Source organism: Kwoniella newhampshirensis, chromosome 6, assembly GCF_039105145.1.
Source record: "Kwoniella newhampshirensis strain CBS 13917 chromosome 6, whole genome shotgun sequence".
NCBI classification, from domain to species: Eukaryota; Fungi; Basidiomycota; class Tremellomycetes; order Tremellales; family Cryptococcaceae; genus Kwoniella; species Kwoniella newhampshirensis.
In genome coordinates, this window is record NC_089960.1 from 702312 (window position 1) to 722904 (window position 20593).

Sequence of the window (20593 nt, forward strand, 5' to 3'; positions counted from 1 at the left end):
AGCAGCTGGCGCAAAAATTACGTAGAAGTTGTAGAGGTTTAGTCATCTTGATCATGATCCGTCTCTCTCTATCTCAGACCATTGTCTATTATGATTTACAATCTAACTCCCCACCTCTACGGATGACATGCCTCATACGACGATATTGTTCTGGTACCCAGTGGAAACAGGATCCCACTTTCCTTCCAAGCTTTGTATTCAATCAGGCAACAGCGAGTCTGACTTTCTTCTTCGGTTTCACCTCCTTCTGAGCCCCCCCCGCCTCGCGTCTATAAGCACCGCCCACAATTTTATTCAGGGCTGCTTCTGCTTCGACTTTAGGGGAAGGGACCAACAAGAACTTATCCTTGTGACAGCTCTCCTTGCTCGCAGGTGTGACTAGAATTGTCTCCACTGGGGTCGCTGTGTTCGAAGTCTCCGGTGTTACGGACTCCCCGTTGGGTGTGAAACGCACAGCGAAGGTATGACTTTCCGTGCTCTCTGGATAAACGAATCGCGGATTCTGTAATCACAGTAATACTGAATCAGTGAGGGACCTCTTCCGAGTATGCCAAAGTGGATTTGTATATTCGCACCTCGATCATAGCGCGAGTATATGATTTCTCCTCATCCGCAGATCTGCTCGTTGTTGATCTTTTCGCGATATCTTCTTCGAATGTTCCTTCTGTGATGAGTATTTCGACCCGAGTAGCCTTCGTCTGGCCGATACGATGTACACGCTACGGCAAACGAGTGAGCTCGGCCGCCTGACAATTCAATGGAGCTCACTTTGATGGCTTGTGCTTGTACGTCAAGATTCCATACTGGTGCGAGGAAGATCATCCGATTTGCGACAACGAGATTCCTGAAACCAGGACGTGTCAGCGCTCACTCATCTCGAGGTCATTCACAGGGAGAGACATACAGTCCCCTTGCGGCTAGGTTCAGATCCAACAGACAGACTCTGATTTCGGGCTTGTTGAACCGATCTAGAGCTTTTGTGCGTTCGGAAGGAGGCAGAGGGGCACCCACGAACGTGCTATTTCAACATCGCGTCAGGAGTTAGCCTAGATTTCTGACTCGTTGCGAAAGCGGGGCATCGTCGCTGTCGCATCGTCGCACGCTAGTGTACTCACGAGGTGATGTCCAACATGTCCAGACCCTCCGTCAAATGACCCAATTCGTAGTTGTCTCCAAAAATCACAAATTTGTCCTCTTTTTCCGCCTCCTGTATCGATCGCAAGACATAGTTGACCTTAGCTGACCGACTCTTTGTGAGCATGACCGAAGGAAGGGGCCTGGGCTGTTGTGGGTCAGCCGCACATAGTCTCAGAGGGAGATCGAAGACGTAATCTGCGGCCGCGTTCGCATTTCTTGCTGCCTCCTCTAATCTCTCGTCCAGGGCATCGCCTTTCCTCTTTCGACCGCTACCTCGCCGCTGGTCTGGTGATACCGGCACTGCTATGGGTGCCTGTGCCGCCGTACCCGCTCTCTTTCTTCCTTCGGAATTGTTTGCCTTTTGTCCAGGTTGTGATTTTTGCCGTTCCCCCTTATCACGTTTGTTCTTCCTAAACTCCAAGCCTGCGACGTACAAATCTTGAAGCGATACACCTCTCCTATTGAGCTCGCGAAGCGTGATCAGACTATGCAAGTCGATCATATCTGGTTGAGTGTCGAAACTATCTGACCAGGCGTGTTTGATGATTGGGGGGAACGAGCTACCATCAACGGGTATAGAGATCGCATTGTTCATCCAATCGTCCCACCCGGGTGATGAGATAGCAGTCTCTAGATGATGACACGATTCTTCCAGATGCATTCGTACTTGCTCCGACGCTTCCGGATGTTTGGAGAGCCAATCGCGAGTTCGCTCCAGGCAGCCTGCTGCGTCCATTTCTCGAGCTGAGTACCAAAAACATGCGAGATGAAGATTGTTGACAACTTGGTTGTATGATTCGGCGTTTCTGGGATGCAAGAAGTAGTCGGCATCCTCACCGCCACCTATACAGGAGTCGAGTTGTCAGCATTGACCGATAACCTCCTCGAGATGGCTGTAAAATCACTCGTTAGGACATTGCTTGAGACCAAAGCGGCAAGCACATTATATGTGATACGCTGCATCGGATCAAACTGCAGGACCTCTTTCGATATCGTTGAAGGTGGCAGTCTGGCTTCCTCATCGATGACCTGCGGACTGATAGGACGTAATGTCAACGCTCGCCAATCTGATATTTTCTGGATCTGAGCTCACCCGTGCTTCACCATCAGTCCGTTGACGATGTACTTCATTCTCGCCACCGCCCCAAAATCAGGTCCGCCTTGCCTGCTCAAAGTCGAGGTAACCAGTCTTTGAAACAACGCTTCCGATTTGAATGGTTCTGCTGCGAGGAAGCCTGCAATCATCACTCCGATACGTGTGGCGTCGTCCACATCTCTTTTGGACCACGTCCGTCGTGTCATTGTCTTTTGAGCGTGATTATTGTCTGTTTGAATGGTCGGCCGTGAGATAGTCGCCTTGACCAACCCTTCCATCTCTATCTCAGCGCCCTGCCGAAGATGTCGGGTTGGAGCTAAGGGATTATCAACTCGAGGACCTTGTCATCGCAGGAAGACGGCTTACTTCCGCTGACAAGCCACCTCCGCTCTACACTAAGCTGCATAGCTAAACGCATGGCATTCGAAGTCTTGCTATGTGCTACATGACCCTCGTCTGCAAAGGTGTTAAAAGTAGGTTTCTTTCGAGCTTCTGATCACCAAGGTCCGTGAGGGAGGACTCGCCTAGAATGATTCGCTTCCATCTAGCCTTCAGAAGTACAGAAGAATTCGGCGAGTCCGACTCTTTATGACGCGCCGATTCCTCTGAACCAAACTCTTCGTCTACGGATCAGTACTCTGTGTCATAGTGCAGAGTGCAGGTCGTTCTTTTCTCACGATTGATGGCCATTAGGATTACCTAGCGAAGTCGGGTTAGTCAATCGATCTCCGCTTGCATCGTGTCTTGGATTGCAGGCCGGACTTACATCATACTCTAGCAGTTGCTCTATTGGAGGCAGACCCTCTTTTCCCACCTCTAGGACTTTAATCGTTCCTTCCTCTAAATGCTTCCCAATTTCGTCTTTCCATTGCTCTATCAAGATGGCTGGAACAACCACCAAGGTGGCTTTGGCGAGATACATTTTTCTGACCGTTTGTTCCATGGTCCGCCTCTTGGATGCTCGCATGCACTCATCGTCCAGTGGAAATGTACAGTAGAACGTCCGTCTGTTCAGTAGATGTTTGGTGTAAGTCGGCAGGTAAGGACTATTGATGGCGGATGGATCATGAATGGCTAGTTTGTTGGCGCACAGCTCGACGAGAGATGGGAACACGAGTTGTGCAGCATGTCGTGGGAAGCCAGACAACGCTCGAAGGTCGGAATGTGAGGAGAAAGGGTAGGTCCGTTCAGCCACGTCTGTGGTGGTTGGAGATATGTCAATGTCGGTCGGGGGAGGCACGGTCGGCTGATGCAGGCTTGATACGATCAAAGCGAGACACATCAGAGTTTTCCCGGTCCCCATCTGCTCGCAACTAAACGTGGTTTGCATGTGAGTACTACTGTCCTGTTCCCTAGCCATGATGTGACCGACTGCACGTACAGGATGCCTCCTCTCGGCAAGTCATACCAACCTGGATGCCTTTGTATGTCCCAGTTCGACAGATTGACGTAGTACACTCCTTTTCTCCCAGCTTCCTGGAACGGGGTGAACAACGGGTCGACAAGTCGTTCAGGTTGGGTTTCCATTTTCAGCATTTTGGCTACTGATCGCTTCACGTAGAGTCCGAGTCAGATCGGGTATCAGTGAGTCGAGAAGTAGGACCACTTACCAGCTGATATCGATAAAGGAATGTTCTCACTCCTCTTCGATTCTCGTAATTCTCCAAACAATCGTACAATTCCCTATCCAGCGGGGAGGTAGAAGAAGCAGAACGGAATCGCGGTTCCGTTGGAGATGGGACCGAAGCATAGATCTCTTGCATAGATTGATCGTCTTGAGCCTGCAGCCGAGTACTTGCTTTCAGCAATCTGATGGATTCGGAGTGTTTCAGGTGCCGGTATGTGTATACACCTCGTACATATGCGAATTAGTAGAGGTGAAGGTGCGGACTTACCGTCAATCCCAGCAATCTGTCTCCTTCAAGTCCTTCATCGCCTTCCCAATTTCTGTTGAGAACCTCCAACAACCGTCTGACCACTCCCTCTTTAGCCTTCCCCTTCCGGACGCTCTTCCTCCTTCCACTCCCTGGACAGACTTTACATCTCACTCTGACCTCGTTCTCCACTCTCTTCCATTCGGCCTCAAAGCCCATTCCTAGATCTTTGAATGCATCGGAAAGTATCCCTACGAGGTTCTTGCAAGATGGCTCGAACAGGTTTGTCGACGACTCGAGGAAGGAATGTGTGAGAGGGGTCCAAGTCGGTGATGAGAATGAAGGGAGACGAGAAGATAATTTCAATGTCAAGGATCCCACTTGGATGTAAGAGTCGGAATGGGGAGATCGGTTTGCCATAGCAGAGACTGCAGACTAGAGACTGGGACACGGTGGAGGAACATTGAGAAGGAAGAAAGATAGCGTACTGATAGATGATACAGCACTTCATCTGTGCGAAAAGCTCTGCTGAAGATAACCACACATTTGATGCAGATTGCGGACACCGCCGCCGGTCGAGCCAGAATAGGAACCAAATAACACCTGGACACTGGACTGAGACAAAAAGACCTTCTTATCGATAGTGTGACCATCAATACAACTGTTTCGCCTCTGCCAATCGCTCGCCTTGGTCCACTGAGAGCACGTCCTGCATGCTGATATTTGGCTACAAACTATACAACACTGTAGATGACTTCTATGGCACAAATCGTACCAGACCCGTACTTTCTACCCGTTCCATGATCTCGTTGGGTCCCATTGTCCTCCCGATTCTGCTCCGTTCGTCCCGGTTCCCATCGACGCAAGCCATCCCTCGATCCCAGCTATGTTCTGTGTTGGGTCAAAAGCAGACTCGATACCGTTACCTCCACTTTGTCCCACTCCATCCAGCGTGACAAATTGATTGAACATATCGTCAAGGTCCTTGGCCGACCCCATGATGTCAGTCCGCAGAGAAGGCGAAGGTTCAAGTTGCTGCTCGTGTACAAATAGAGATTGTGTCTCAGTCGGTACAGGTTGGTATATCGGTGGATTCCGATCCCTGTCATGAATAGGTAATGGGACCATTTGCGTCTGTTGTTCTACGGCTTTGGCTTGCTGTCTCTCCAAGGCCTTCAAGATCTTCGCCATTGCAGCAGCATCAAGCGGTTGAGAAAGGTCGATAATGTCAGGCGCGGGCATCGTTGTGTGAGCTGCAGGTCCAGAAGCACTCGATCTCGACTCGATAGCCGCATACTTCTGCGCATCCGATGCACTGCCAAGTGTCGGACCACCTGCCGTCTGTCCGAGCCACCAAAATATATCGTCCGCTTGGTGTATCCCAGGTCCGCCGAGGTCGAGTGGCGGGTCGCGTCGTTCAGCAGCTGATTCGAGTGAGGTTGTCGGTACAGATGACTGGTTAGACGGAGTCATCCCAAATAGCGACATGCCTGTTTGCGCTTCGTGATCCGACGTGATAAAGACGTTTGACAACGAAGATGCATAATCAATTGGGGGCGGCGCTCCTTCGTTCGCTTCGCTTGATAATTGCGGCTGACATTGTTGATCACTGACATGCGATCGCTCCGACAATGCTTGGCTGATATATTGATCTAGATCGAAGCTCGGATCGGTAAAGTCAGTCGATTCGGTGGGCATTGGCGCCTGCACGCCGGGGAAAGACCAATTGTGAGAGGGATCGATAATAGTTTGCGGGTTGGAGAAGGGCCAACGCTGTACAAAGGCTGTAAGCTCGGGATTGTCATCGCTGAGGTCCTGCCGTGATTCCGTTCCAGATAGCGATATTGACGGAATGGCACGATCCTCATGTAGTAGGTGAGCAAAGACTTCTGGTTGCGTCGGTCCGAGAATCTGTTGCAAATCTGATGGCGTGTCCGTTGTATGCTGCAATATCGCCCGCAGATTGATGTCCGCATGACTCGGCTGTTTTTCCACACTGCTTGATACATGACTCTCACTGTCACTGCTTGCTATCTTGGGAACACCTGATCCAGTAGACATACTTGCAGCCCTTTCGACGGGTGACTGATGCCGTGGTGGACCGGACAGTTCAGAGGTCGACATATGATCGTTCGACTTCGTGACCGGTTTTGGCAGTATCGGTTTTGGTGCGATGGGTTTAGACGTTGACTTGACGCTTACGGCTGAGGAAGGACCTGTGACGGTCGCTCGGCGGCCGTTTGGTCCCGGCAAATACGGATGCTCAGCCGCACTGTGCTTGGATGAAGTCGACGTTGTCCGGCGCAGGCTCGGGTTCGCTGTCGCGACGATCGGTGTAGATCGGCCCTTTGGAAGAGGTGATGGCTGCCGTGAGGATGTTGTGGACGAAGATGAGGGAGTGACATCGGATGAAATACCCGTAACGTCGAGTTGAGTTGAGATGGTCATTTTCTGCGTTGCCGGGCCCGCTGGAGCTGCAATCTCATCTGCAGTGGCAGGTTTACCAGAACAGCAGGACGCCGTTGCCACGTATGCAGCTTCCCTGAAGTCATCTTCCGTCTTGGCATCCGCGTCTCCTTCACCACATGCACAGCGCACACAACACCCACAACAGTCTTTCTCGCATGTACATTGTCCTGGTGCGCACTGACAACGACCATTGCAACAATCCAGTGGCTTGAGTTGGACGAGACCCATCGTGTGTGCTACCTCACCATTGAGTTGAGCAGCCGGAGGCAGGATTCTAGTATCGAACGGATCGAGAGTGGTCATTCTTGTCGGCTCAGGAGGAGGAGGAATGTTCGAGGAAGCCAACGAGATGAGTTGAGCGATCGATGTGATCCCCGACGGGATAGGAATGGAATTGGAGCAGTCTTGATGTCCCTTACAGGCCTCGCCGCAGGATCCGTCGTGAGTGTGATCAGGTGATGGGACGCCATTGTCATGAGTGACGCAGCCAGGACACGGGCAGTCTTCCCCACATACACATGCTCCGATAATCACATCCTCATCAGTTGGAAACGCCAGCGGCATGTCGACGTCCTCGATTTGCATTGATTCAACTTTGACACCGCCATTCTCTGCAGCAGTGTCGAAGGTTTGGATTCCAGGAAGTTTTGGTAATCCGAGAGCAGATCGAGGTATTTCTGATGCAAGGTTACCATCTTGACCCACTGCTGCACTGAACAGGCGGCCAATATCCGTAATGGGTCTGATTTTTGGCGGAACGGGCCGAAGTGACCGAGGCGTAGTCCAACCCGAAGACTTCGTACCGACCGAAGGTTCCCTTCGGACATGTCGCGAGCTTGAGGGGCCACTGGTGGTGTAGGGTGAATAAAGTTTCGTCTTGTGTACATGGGGCGAAGTGTGTGCGGGATGATGCATGTTGTCGGGAGAAAGATATGTATGGGCTGTCTGGACATGAAGATTGACTGGTCGAGGAGTGGGGAAGATATCTGAGGTGCCAGACTTGGAGGAACAACAGTCACCTGTGGCTGCGGTCTCTGGGGAAGCAGTCGGCTCTGATCTGTGCTTGTCGGCAAACATTCCCATCGCCGAAACGACTTGTCCCGCATCTGACGTTGATGCGGAATAGGGGTCACGTTCGCCATCACTTTTCTTCGGGTGACAACATTTGCAGGGTCCGCCAGTTTGACACCTGCACGGGTTCAGCAGTGCTTCGACTGTGAAAGAACGATTCGTCAGCTTCTGCCGGCAGCACAATGAAGATGACTCACCCTTCCTCTCTGCGACCTTGACGACTCCATCGTCTCTTTCTTGGCCAGCCAGAGAATCAGCTGCCGCTGACAACTCGTGTACGTCCTTGAGGCCTCTTGGGAAGGTCGCTCGAGAGCCGGGTTGACCTTTCCTGGTTTCGACCTCGACCTCCGTATCTTCAGTCAATGATGGAGTGACAGACCTTTCGGACACGGCGGTGTCCGTTGGGAAACCGGTCACGCTAAGAGCAACAGGATCGCTGCACGCACACTGAAACAGTCATCGAGTGGATATCAACGACGGGTCCGAAGCGACAAAGCACGAGACAGGACAAAGACCTACCTTCGTATGTACACTACCCCCCGACAGTTTTCGCTTGTCCTTACAATGTTGACATTGAGTCGCAGGTCTCCCCTTCTTCTTCACTTCGAATAATGGTCGATCGGTATGCGTACATCCTGAAACCCTATGTCCCTTTATACACTTTTCGCACGCGAACTTCTTATCGTTGATGAAGACCATGTTGATCGATTCGCACCGACAGGAGAGCCGGAGAAGTAAAAAGGGGATGGTCGATACGACTGAAGGTCGAAAAGTGACTGTTTGAGCGGCGGCCCAAGCCCAAAACCACAGAAGAAAACGCCGACCCGCCCAAGGCGAAGCTTCCGACCGCTATTGATCAAACGGGATGTGCGAAATATATATGTTGTCCAGCATGATATGCGCCACTGTCTCACTGCAGCTCTTGTATCTGTATGAATGGATTACTTTGCGGATGAAGTGGACGGTGTCGTGATGTGATGTGTGATGCTGTGATTTTGAGCGATAAGTCGACGAAAAGAGCGGAACCAAACAGCGGGAGCAACTCGATGTGGGATAAAGTGGGGGGAATTGTGGCGGATTGAATTTCCACCAAGTTCGTAGCAAAGAATATACATGCATCACTGTTTCGTCTGTATATGAACAATCTACAGAAGGCAACAATTGCAGACAGAGATAAGGCTTAGTGGACTGAGGCGAGGAGAGAGATTCTTGCGACGTATGTACCCGGCGGAGTAATGTGGTCCTGATCGCTAGGCCATGAAGACGTATTTAGCGGGAACATCGACTTTCGCGTAAGCCGTCCGTCCCGAAGCGCATGCAAGTGATTGTCAACCGAGAGGCTGGCACAGCCTTGGGTATGATCCTAGGTCTTGTTTTCGACCTCTATGCTGTATGTATCTTCAGGATGTCACCCTGCTCTTCTCAGAGAGGCCTAGCCGTCCAAAATAGCCACTGTTTGATTCTATTCAAATTCGCAGAGAGATTACCGGGACGGTCGGATCCGATTAGCCGAGATTAGCAGTCTGGGGTAATGATATCATAACAACATCTGCATGTCAGTCACCTTGTCACTCCTTCCTCTTTGCGATCTTGCAGGCTCATCTCACCGCAGCGGCACGACCACGATCAGAACTCGGCGTACTCTCTCGAAAGTAGCGGGGCAAGCTGCTCTGCACTCGCGATGTGGTCCGTTCTTCATGACGCATTGCTTATGCTCGCACCGCTTCTTCCTTACATTCCCGTATCACTAGACACTGTCAAACATGGGGAGTATCGCGGTCCATTGTCGAACGGTGGAGTCTGGGCAGAAGCCTTCAAGATGGCCAAGGATGTGGTGGGCAATATGTCGGTCGAGGAGAAGGTGATTCGCATCCATCAGCGAAGGTCTGTATCAAAGAAGACTGACCTTCATGCCATGCAGGTCAACTTGACCACCGCAGTGATTGGACCATGTCAAGCGAATTCTGGAGGGGTCCCAAGACTCAACATCCTCGGAATGTGCTTCAACGATGGTCGTATGTCATGGCCCTGATATCACAAGAATCACAAATGCTGACAGACTATGTTGTAGCTGCTGGTCCAAGGTATACAGATTTTGTCACTCAATGGCCTTCTGCATTTACTGCAGCGGCGTCTTTCGACAGAGAGCTTATTGAGGAGCGAGCGGTGAGAATTGGTAAAGAGTTCAGAGGGAAGGGTATCAACGTGGAGCTCGGACCGGTGAGAGGCCACATTATCACTGATTGCTGGGCTCTACATACTGACTGCAATGTCTGGTCAGGTCACAGGAGGCCCTCTTGGAAGATCGTAAGCTTGACCGGGTAGCATGATTTATAAGCTTACATTATTCAGACCATATGCAGGTCGAAACTGGGAGGGTAAGATCCGGCCTACGATCACGCTCACACCCCTCACTGCTGATGTCGGGTCGATGTATAGCTTTCACTCCCGATCCGTACCTCTCGTCCACCATGTCCTTCCTTACAGTTCGTGGTATGCAATCCTCCGGTCTCATCACCTGCGCCAAGCACTACATCCTGTACGAGCAAGAACCAGTATGCACAGGCCCGCTGGACGGCGAAGGCGGGCGGACGGACTGTATAGACATATCAAGCGAAGTGGATGGTCAGTTGATCTCGTTCCGTGATCCAGGGAAAACAATTGACGTCGCTTAGATAAAACAATGAAGGAGCTGTATCTTCCAAGTTTTGCTGAGACCGTCAGGGCAGGGACTGGCGCAGTTATGTGGTGGGTAGGGTAACACTCTTGTAGATCTCTTGGCTCCCTGGCTGACCCGAGTGCAGCTCGTACAACCGAATCAACGGGACTCCTGCCTGTCAGAGTGACGACGCGATGAACAGGTTGTTGAAGGACGAGCTGGGATTCCAAGGCTTGTGAGTCATCTAACTTCAGGGACCCGGAGGCTCCGCTGATCAGCGGTACAGCGTTCTGGTGAGTTCAACCTGAGAACTGTAGCCATTCGCTATCTGAACCTCATGCAGAGCGACTTCGGCGCTACTCATTCCACGGTACCCTCGGCTATGAACGGTATGGATATGGAACTACCCGGAGAGTACTTCTGTGAGCTATCCCCTCCTCAGATCGGGAATTTCCAGCTCAGTATCTTTCGACCCAGACGGTGGACGATTGCTGAAAGCTATCAAAAATGGTGATATACCTCATTCAAGACTTGACGACATGGCTCATCGGTACGTACCCCGCTGAATTGGTCAAAGAAGATCTTTACAACCTAAGTCTGGCTTCTACAGTATTGTTACTCCTTACTTTGCATCGAAACAAAATGTGGATTATCCAAAAGTCAATTATCAGAAATATGATCTTGCAGACAAGAAGGAAATTGATGGTCATGTCTTCCGCAACGAACACGTGAACAACAAGGGCGAAAACCACCTATTCGCTCGAAAAGTGGCAACAGAGTCCACCGTGTAAGTGAAACCTTCAGGTCATTCCAAATGTACTAGTCATTCGAACTACGTGCGCGTTGATTGTCGCTTCGCTGAGCAATATTTATCAGCCTCCTGAAGAATTCTGGGGTTCTCCCACTGAAAGGGATACGCAGAATAGGTGTCTTTGGGACCGATGCGGAATATCCACATACTCTGAGCGGCTGCGGTCCAGACTTGTTCTGCTTGGTCGCGTCGGAAAGGAGATATTGGAATGGGACAGTGACGATCGGTGGAGGGTCCGGAGCCGCTTATGCCGATTATGTGGTGAGTACCGCTTAAGCGATACCGGTCTCTCACCGGTGTGAACATCTAACAGATCTTTGTCAGGCGGCACCTCTCGAAGCGATCACTCTTCGAGCTCGTCAAAGTGGTATCAGAGTCGACCATGTTCTGCACGATGATCCAGCCCATTTCGGTGCCATCGGCTGGGTTGCGTACCAATCTGAAGTCTGCTTGGTTTTCGTTTCCGTCTTTTTGGTGGAGGGATGGGATAGGCAACACTTACGATTGGATAAAGGCGGTGAAGAGCTCATCAAAAAAGTCGAAGAGAGCTGTGGGGGGGAAGTGGTAGTCGTCCTTCACACAGGCGGTCAAGTTTTGGTGGAAGATTGGGTGAGTGGACGCTTGAGCGTTGTTTGAATCTAGCCTTGACGCGACGACAATATAGATAAATCTGCCCAAAATCGGAGCGGTGCTCTTTGCTGGCTATCCAGGTGAGCTCCCTGACATCGTCCTCCTGTGTCATCGCTCGAATTTGTGCTGACAGCCGGATCAGGTCAAGAAACAGGCAACGCAATCGTGGACGTACTTTGGGGCGATGCGAATCCGTCTGCAAAAGTGAGTTCGGTCCTGTTATCTCACAACAGAATCGTTCTCGCTTGACATTCTCGCGTAGCTCCCTTTTACAATGGGTAGATCTGCCACCGATTGGCCGACAGGTAACATTGTTCGAGAAATGGTAAGCCCTGCCTTCCCAACACAACGGTAGCTTTGTCTTGACTCCTACACGGCTGAGTCCGTTACTAGACATCGAAAAGCGATCCCTACCCTCGAGCTTTCTTCTCGGAGGGTTTGGCAATCGACTACAAATGGTTTGATAAGTGGAATATCAGACCTCGCTTCGAATTTGGCTTTGGTCTCAGGTAAGCACCTTGTCGATTCCTCTTCAAATAGTCCAGTAGTCTTGAGCTCAGTCACTAAGAAAGCTGATTGGTATCAACAGCTATACAACTTTTGAGATGTCAGGTTTCATGTTAGATGACAAGTACGAGCCGGTTTCTGATACAATACAGCCCACCAACGAGAAGTATGAAGGCAAAGCAGACTTGTATGCTGTACTGGTGAGTGGATCAAATTAAGGTGGTCGAAATGCCTAGCGTGCGAATGAAGCGAAAGATATGAGCTGATATGGGTTACGGGACATTTAGTATGTAGCCAGAGTGAATGTTACCAACACCGGTAAGGTACCAGGTGCCGAAGTCGCGCAGCTAGTGAGTCCCTCCCCAAACTGCATTCGCTCGGAAGATCACATCGGCTGATCGCTTTCGGATCTTTTAGTATCTGTCCTTCCCATCTTCGGAAGTCGAACAGCCTCCCAAACACCTGAGAGGGTATACGAAGCCTTATCTGGAGCCAGGACAGAGTAGCACAGTGTATTTTCCACTTGTACGTACGATTCCTAGTTCATCCGCCGAATCGAGCTGAGCGATGGGCTTTCATTCCCTCGATGCAGCGGAAGAAGGACTTGTCGGTCTGGGATGTACGGAGACAACTGTGGCATATCCCGAAGGGCACCTTTACGTTTCGTGTTGGGAACAGCTCGAGATCGTTACCCCTTCAATTGGAAGCGGAAGTCAAGGAGACCGATCACGCTCTGTTGTCGACTACACAGCGTTTCGTATGATGTTCTGTATCCGTCAATGTATTTTCATATATGTATGCTGTGTATTGATCGTTGCATCGTAAACATACGTCGTAAAAGAGTAAAGAGTCGCTGACACAGGGAGCGATATGATCATGACCAAACTTGATCGGGTGAAACCAAGATATCTCGTCCGTTGGATCGTACATATCGTCCGGACTATGATCCGCACATCAGTCGTGTCTCAAACATCGTCGATGACCTTTTGAGGATATGAAAGAAGCTAAGCTTACAGTATCTCGAGGCATGGATTTTCGCATATCTGCATATTGAAGACCTCGAGTCAGCGTGGCAGTCCGTTTAAGATATTGAAGTGCGGCAAACGATGACATACCAAATCCATCCAATTCATCGGCTGTTGATCCGACACCTTCCATCCCTTGATAGTAGCTATTCAAGCCAGTCAAATTAACATCAGCCGACAGCTCGCATGGGGAACTCTGCAAAGTACATGGGAATGGCACCTGGGGATGCGAAAATGTATTGGAGAGGGACAAGACGACCGAGGACTCACTCTACCACTCTCCTGTATACGCTATATCCCATCTTCTCATACATCTCAATCGCGCGATGGTTGTTACATCGAACGAAAAGATCCACGAACCACGCATCGACAGCATCGCGTCGACCTTCGTACTCCCCTTCACCGTGTCCGTGTTCATGATGATGATGATGGTCGTGGTCATGATCATGATCGCAATTCACTCCATGTTGATGGTCGTGTCCATGCCCATGACTGTGGGAATGACCATGATCGTGATCGTGTCCTCCGCAATGACTATGATCATGCCCATCCCCTGACCCTCCTTCGTGTTCTGAAGGACCTGACAGACCCTCGAGTATGTCCATCAATACTCTTGCGAGTCCTAACGATCGATAGGAAGGTGAAATGGACAGAGCGGTCAGGTGGCCGTGATGCTGAGGATCAGGAGGTGGAGGTTCGTTCTTCGATATCACTGAAGTTAGCGTAAAGGGGTGTCAGTCGGATTTTTCTTCCTCACAAGATATATTCAGAAAGATGTCAAGACTTGGGATGAGGCTGGATAGATGTAGAGACGTTCAAATCAAAGGAACGATGCTCTAATGTGGGGCGAGAACTGCACTCACTATAAGCCTTCAGTGAGCTGTCAAACGCCCCTTCTACAGCCACGCAGAAATCGGGCCATTGAGCAGTATACGAGGCGTAGTATCCATTGTGATACTGAGATGGGACACAGGCAAGCATCAGCAGATTTTCACCACGCTCGCCTCGCTGGACGCCTTGGGCCTGAAGGTCCATCTGGTTTGACCAGCAACTCACCGTAGCGGTCCAGGCGTCCGCGTTGATGTTGTTGAAGCGGAGGATATCGGCTGGGTCGAAGGGACGTATGATGGACATCTTGTCGTTGACCGCTGAGAGACTGGTGGTTGAAGTCACACCCCAGTGGCTGGTAAGAATGCTGAGCGAAAAGTCAAGTCGTCCTCTGAGATGTAGCATTTGTACGCGGTTCGAACATTGACTCGTCTGCGGGAGGTCTACCGATTCTACCGACTCATTACGTAACTGAGGGTCCTTTGGTATCTTCTGTTCGACCGGGATAGATTGATATCCTTCAGATCATCATCCTTCATATCAGCTGCGAGTGTGTTTGAACACTGCTTGGGACTCGCATCGAGAGCTACAAACCATGTCAAGCCCTTCTCCGACCTACCTCATCACCCCTGCCGCATATGCTCTCCCAATCTTACACGCTGCAGCCCATCCTTCCTCGACCGTCATAGGTCTTTTCCTCGCTTCGTCCTCCTCCACATCAACGTCCACTTCCGGCCCAGACGCAAGGGAAATCAAGGTGGACGATGCTATCCCGCTCATACATAACTATACGAACCTCTCGCCGATGATGGAGATCTCACTGGAGTTGGCTGACGAGTATGCCAAGTCAATATCGAAGACTATAGCGGGTGTCTACGTGGGTAGAGAAGAGGGTGATGGGCTGGGCAGGATTGGGGAGAAACTGTTAGCGAAGTTAAAGGAGGGTAATGATGATGCTTTCGCCTTTGTGGTGAGTGCTATTGCTATCTCTTCCCCTTCCTGTGTGCTGCACGGTTCAGTGCTTTTCGCGGTTATACACTGTCATTCGATCCACTGGCTCGCCGAGTGGATCACCCTTGATTCGTCGTTCGTCAGGAAGTTGACATTGACTGAAATCTTGTCACTCAGATCGATAACGATAAACTCGGTTCTGGCCAACCTGCATATATCGTAAGTACTTTCTCGCAACGACCAGATTTCAAGTCACCCTCGTCGACCTTCGCTCATATGCCATTTCCAACAGCCCTACGTCCTCACATCACCCACATCGTTCAAATCCCTTTCTTCCACTTCATCAACGTCGTTACCGTCCCCTTTCACACTTGCATCTGAATCATTACCGAAAGAATTGATACGGACCATCAGGGAGAAGAAGGTCTTTAGAGAACTGAGAGATTTCGATGACCATTTAGAAGATTCGTAAGTCTTCCTTGCTCTCCTCGTTGAACCCTTCGTTATTGCCATTCATATTCCCATTGAATACCACTTCTCTGTCTCACTCCCACTTTGAGTTTTGCTCTTCCATGCTGATTCCCTTCGAGGCCATCCCTCTGACCTTCTTCATCCCGCTCCATTTCTTTCTGACCGCTCAGATGGCGATCTCGTCAGCGTCCATGCACCGTTACTGTTTGGAAGCTAATACTGACCATACGAAACATGTCTACTGTCGTAGCTCACACGATTGGCTGGAGAACAAACCCGTCAAAATTGCTCTTCGTCAACATTCTCTGCTTTGATTGATTCGTTCACCCTCACTTGCTCAGAAATAACAACACCATGTATATCGTGGCCGAATGGCGACACCGACGATGGATCAATCTTCACAGGGCATCAACCAGCTCTGGTGTTTCAAATGCTTTACGAGTCCGATGCTCATAGCAAGTGCTGGGAATCAAATGCATATTTGTGATGAGAATGTATACGATGCAAAAATGTAGAATCATACCCTTTAGCTCTGCTTTGGCTCGGACACGAACAACGGCCAACCAATTATCAAAATGACGGGCCGACAATCGACAAGTCAATCGAGTCATTCGGGTCGTTCGAGTCTTCCTATCCTGTCCTCCATGACTCGTTCGGGTCCCACTCGTCGAACATAACCCTCGTACAGTATGAACATGAACGATAGGCTCTCAGTCCAGTCCAAGCACTTTTGACCCTCCCTCTGCCGCTGCCATCCATTACGTCTCTCGACGATTTCCTGATTTTCTGATCCAAGCGTCTATCTCCCGACATCATCACTTCCCCTCCCCATTCACCTTCCACACTCCTGCTATACCAGAGTTTGAATTCGGCATTCTCAGCACGATCTTGGGTCTGTTCGTCGGCACCGCTGCCTCTTCGTCCATCTCACTCTTGACAGGGTGAGTCGGAGGAGTATGAAGAGGAGGCGGAGTAGGTAATCTTGTTGTTGTTGTCAACTACAGTACACCATCCAGTATCAGCTACTTGGACCACTTGAATGAACTGCATGGCAGCTCACCTCAGATTGAGGTGTTCGACTCTTCCTTCTTTTACCATTATCGTTCACCGCAGCCGAAGGAGCTGGAGATCCCCTCGCACCGAGCGCGGAGACAGCTTCACTGTTCCGAAATGCCATGTCGCCACTTCTACCGCGTCGATGTCCATTGCCATTCCCGTTTGTGCTCAAATTGACAGCGGGAGCAGTAGCCGGTGTGGGAAGAGGGTTGACAGGTCGTGAGAGAGCAAGGACAAGGCTTGCTGCGTCGAGTTCGTCTTGGCTGGGTGGAACATCTTCCACGCTAGCAGGTGACGGAAAATCGGGTTGGATTGTGCTGAGGTTTTATCACGTTAGTTTCGTGACCCTCCTTCCGTCCCTTATTCCTCTCTCTGATATGCTGACTCCGAAGCAGCGAACCGAATTCGTAAATGTTCCACTCACCGCATAGTCTTGATCTTATCCCAGAAATCAAGCTTGATGACTCTCTCAGGCACTCTGAACTTCTTCCTGTTGATCACCATATCCTCATATTCTAGATCTGGCAATCTCGACTCTTCAGGATCCGCAACGATCTGAATATTACCGTTGTTCCGTTCCCCTGGAGTTTCCACGTCGACAAACTCGAGGTTGTTTCGGACTGTTCTGCGGCGAGGCTGCATAAAGGTATCATAAATCAGCACAGGTGATCTCGCTGACTTCGACTGTGCCTCGCCTTGCTGACGGTAAATGACGATACTCACCATGACCTGTTCCACATGATTCGGACACATCCATTTCCTCGCTGAATTTGGCATACTGCTCAATGGCGGTGTCAAACAATCAAGATGCCAACTGAGGTTACAATAATCACAGGTGACGATCTGTCTCCAAGCAGATTCAGGATCGGTCGTCAAGGAATGTAGAGGTAGTGAGGAACCGTTGCAGACGTAACAGGCGATTTGTTTTTGTTTTCCGTCTCGAATTCGGAATGGATCTCGTTCTTCTTGGAAACCTTTTCGGCTGAAAAAGACAGCACAGACATTAGCAATCATCTCACTGGTTTGTTTGGACATGGACTGCTGCCGTTCTCGCCCCGACACATACTCATATTTCGTCCTGGTCTCGTCGGCATCCACATATTCTCCTCGCTGAGCAGTTGCCACACCGACGAAATAGGTTCGCAACTCTTGAGGTAGGCGGAATTGTGCGGGATTCTCTTCGTCTATCTTCTTACAAATCGATTTGAAGATACTGGGGATGGGTTTGAGGTCTTTCTCCTTTACAGGAGTGGATGGCGAATTCTCCTTGTTCTGAGCAAACAGAAGTTGATTGTCAGTATCGAAAACCCAACCTTTCCCAGGCAAAGATCATATGATACACGAAAGGCGCTGATCGACAAAAGCGTCACATTGCCCAGTCGATGTGGATACGCCAGCGGAGAAGCACGGAAGCGTAGAAGACAGAAAGCACAAAGAACGATACACACCTTCTGTGCCCTACATTTCTTGCAATACCATATTTCCTCATCTGGAAGTTCGTCGATCCTCAACGGCGGTTCGAGACACATGAAGTGGAATGATCGTGGACAACCGTCACAACATAGGAATCTGCCGATTCCGCGACAGGCTGAACAGAAGTCTTGATTTGGCTGTGGAAGTAGTAACGAGTCATAGATGAGAACGAGCAGTAGCACAAAAACAAATTGCAATACGTCAGCATGTTTCTTGCTGGTTGACACCATGACCAGTGGGCCAAAGCGATGGCAGGGGCGGTATAGGGGAATTCGATGGCATGAATATACAACAGCAACGTACCACTTCAACATCGGCTTTCGCCTTCCCCTTCTTCTTGCTTGGTCCGGAAGCTGCGACAGCAGCCACTACGCTGTTCTGAGCGGTTGCCCTCGAGCTCCCACCGACTCTCACATCCTTCCCAGACGCACTAACTCCTGTTCTCTCACCTCCATCCCGTTTCTGCGTGCCTCTGGATCTCAACCTCGACTCGAATCCTGCTGCTGCTTCTCTCCTTATCGCATCGGCATCAGCTGCTGGAGCATTTGCATCCACCTGAGCGATTGGGGTTGAGACTCCGATAGCGCTCTGGAGAGCTTCGGGCAGGGTGTCGGCCGGTGGTGGAGGAGCGAAGATTGATAATGGACCTTGACTCCGGGATAGGGATGTAGCACGACTAGCTTGAGAAGTGGAGGGACCGGGGGAAGAGCGACGTCCTCTAGTAGCTCGAGTAGGAACCAAGCGCGAGCTGTGGGATTGATGCCATAGTCAGCGGAGCCCGTATCATGCATGGATAGGTGAGAGATGGTTTGATACTATGATGACGATGTTGAGAGGTTTGATCAAAGGGATATGGCTGTGAAGATGTCATGGCGTCATACTCACTCTGACATGCGTTTGTTCTTCTTCTTCGATCCGGAGTTCGCACTCGCACTTCTCCCGCTGTTCATATCCGGAGTACTAGCTCTACTTCCCTCCCCAGTGGTAGCAGGTGGCCGCCTGAATACTAGACTGATCCCCTTTGGTGTGTTCGTAACGGGTGGTGGTGTCTCAACGGCCTTTGAAGAGGACTCGTCATCGTCCTGATCTTCATCTGCCCCCATATCTATATCCCCGTTTTCGTCCGGCTTCACCGCCACTGTCGACTGATGGGTGGTGTGAAGTTCCAGTAGTTTGCCCTTATCCTTGTCCTGCTCAGCAGCGTCATTTCTCTTCCAGAATCCTTCTCCCACACGTTTGGATCTGTCGGCGGAGAGGGTAGATTGACGAGTTGTGCGAGATGGCCCAGCAACAGCGGAACGGAGAGGGGTATTTATACGAGGCGCCGTGCTGATGGACGTCGGTGGCAGTCGATCACTGTCATCATCGCCCGGTCGATCCTTCGCTGTATCCATCGGATGATCCACATCCATAGAAGCGGTCTCTCGCACGAGATTAGTAGTGGGAGGTGGTGAGATGAGAGGTGGGGAGGGTGGAGGGGTGGGGGATTCGCTGGAAACCGGATCACCAAGGATGACGGGTTTCTTGACGTTGACCAATGTGGCTGTGGCGTGGATTTCGGAACCTTCACCACGTTGATTCGAGATGTGACTTGATGCGCTCGTAGCCATGCGTAAGAGGACTCCGGACCCCGGACCGAGTATGAAAGATACAGAATACAGCAAGGTATACGAGCCGCGGACACCCTCGTTGTAGTCGGAGTGAGATTTGTGAGAAAGTGAGCAGGAAATGAGAAAGAGAGGTTGGAGAAAGAGATTGGAATAGATCATGAGGTTGCGAGTGAGGCGGAATTGAACATGGATCCCAAAAGTGCCACACTGCACTTGGACGTCGGTTCGGCGTCTCCACCTTTCGCCGCGAGTTGGCACTTGAATGTGGGTGTCAGTGTGTATGTGTGCTGTGTAAAAAGCTGTAGAATGAAGCACGAGGCATGTGTCAGAGCCAGGGCAAAGCGGTGGCGTCAGACGCTGTCACAGATGGGAGGCTGGTCATACTGGGCAGAGATACATTGGCCGGACGACCGCTCATGAGGTCTGGCTGACGGGAAGGTATCTCTCTGGGAGAGAATGTAATGTCTAGCCAAGTCAACAGCTTCGACTCGAGACCAGCCCGCTTGATGACTTGCTGTCCCTCTACTTGCAACGTCTCACAGCTGAATCCAGCAATATGCGATACATTCCTTTTACAATACGATCCGTATGTATGCCCCTCTTCGACCCATCTCCCCACGACATTAGATATGATAGAGGAGGCGGGAGATACGTGAGCTACGGGAGTCTTAAACCCTTAGTTCTCCCTCTGAATTCCCACCTGCTGTAGAACCGTCAAGACGAAGAAACGAGTCGATCCTGTATATCATCATGGGGAGGTGTGAAGCAGATGAGACAGGTATGAGAAGACGAACGTAAATCATGGCTGTCAGTGGTGGTGACGACGAACGAGTTCACGGCGTTTTCGATACCTGGATTTCAGCGAGTCATGTGGCACTTCATGCATCATCAGGTAGGGAGGGGGTGCTCAGGGCCGTGAATACAT

The 20593-nt window shown here is 50.6% G+C and overlaps 6 protein-coding genes across 6 annotated transcripts; 2 read left to right on the forward strand and 4 right to left on the reverse strand.

Moving 5' to 3' along the window:
• Positions 1-202: 202 nt before the first annotated feature.
• Positions 203-4527, reverse strand: IAR55_003426 (uncharacterized protein; the record flags this gene model as incomplete). The annotated part of the gene is made up of 14 exons (XM_066946533.1): positions 203-502; positions 576-719; positions 769-844; positions 905-1018; positions 1116-1980; positions 2043-2173; positions 2231-2549; positions 2600-2689; positions 2758-2856; positions 2911-2932; positions 3000-3546; positions 3615-3784; positions 3844-4014; positions 4129-4527. The coding sequence occupies 14 exons, from the start codon at positions 4525-4527 to the stop codon at positions 203-205; spliced, it is 3447 nt and encodes a 1148-aa protein (XP_066802925.1).
• A 369-nt stretch (positions 4528-4896) lies between these two features.
• On the reverse strand, positions 4897-8346 carry IAR55_003427 (uncharacterized protein; the record flags this gene model as incomplete). Its single annotated transcript, XM_066946534.1, has 4 exons — positions 4897-6683; positions 6822-7790; positions 7845-8094; positions 8167-8346. 4 exons carry the CDS (start codon positions 8344-8346, stop codon positions 4897-4899), a joined length of 3186 nt encoding a protein of 1061 aa, XP_066802926.1.
• Positions 8347-9328: 982 nt separating this feature from the next.
• On the forward strand, positions 9329-13017 carry IAR55_003428 (uncharacterized protein; the record flags this gene model as incomplete). The annotated part of the gene is made up of 22 exons (XM_066946535.1): positions 9329-9508; positions 9569-9662; positions 9719-9867; positions 9929-9954; positions 10000-10025; positions 10087-10272; positions 10323-10395; positions 10452-10541; positions 10593-10599; positions 10650-10728; positions 10784-10856; positions 10917-11093; positions 11183-11378; positions 11442-11726; positions 11782-11827; positions 11890-11951; positions 12010-12072; positions 12141-12256; positions 12337-12454; positions 12542-12604; positions 12672-12779; positions 12847-13017. 22 exons carry the CDS (start codon positions 9329-9331, stop codon positions 13015-13017), a joined length of 2388 nt encoding a protein of 795 aa, XP_066802927.1.
• A 111-nt stretch (positions 13018-13128) lies between these two features.
• On the reverse strand, positions 13129-14413 carry IAR55_003429 (uncharacterized protein; the record flags this gene model as incomplete). The annotated part of the gene is made up of 6 exons (XM_066946536.1): positions 13129-13194; positions 13269-13297; positions 13370-13425; positions 13550-13991; positions 14143-14236; positions 14336-14413. The coding sequence occupies 6 exons, from the start codon at positions 14411-14413 to the stop codon at positions 13129-13131; spliced, it is 765 nt and encodes a 254-aa protein (XP_066802928.1).
• A 289-nt stretch (positions 14414-14702) lies between these two features.
• Positions 14703-15843, forward strand: IAR55_003430 (uncharacterized protein; the record flags this gene model as incomplete). The annotated part of the gene is made up of 4 exons (XM_066946537.1): positions 14703-15077; positions 15236-15277; positions 15351-15526; positions 15780-15843. 4 exons carry the CDS (start codon positions 14703-14705, stop codon positions 15841-15843), a joined length of 657 nt encoding a protein of 218 aa, XP_066802929.1.
• A 501-nt stretch (positions 15844-16344) lies between these two features.
• On the reverse strand, positions 16345-19668 carry IAR55_003431 (uncharacterized protein; the record flags this gene model as incomplete). The annotated part of the gene is made up of 8 exons (XM_066946538.1): positions 16345-16527; positions 16590-16902; positions 17010-17221; positions 17309-17567; positions 17652-17824; positions 18034-18195; positions 18362-18806; positions 18944-19668. 8 exons carry the CDS (start codon positions 19666-19668, stop codon positions 16345-16347), a joined length of 2472 nt encoding a protein of 823 aa, XP_066802930.1.
• Positions 19669-20593: the final 925 nt, after the last annotated feature.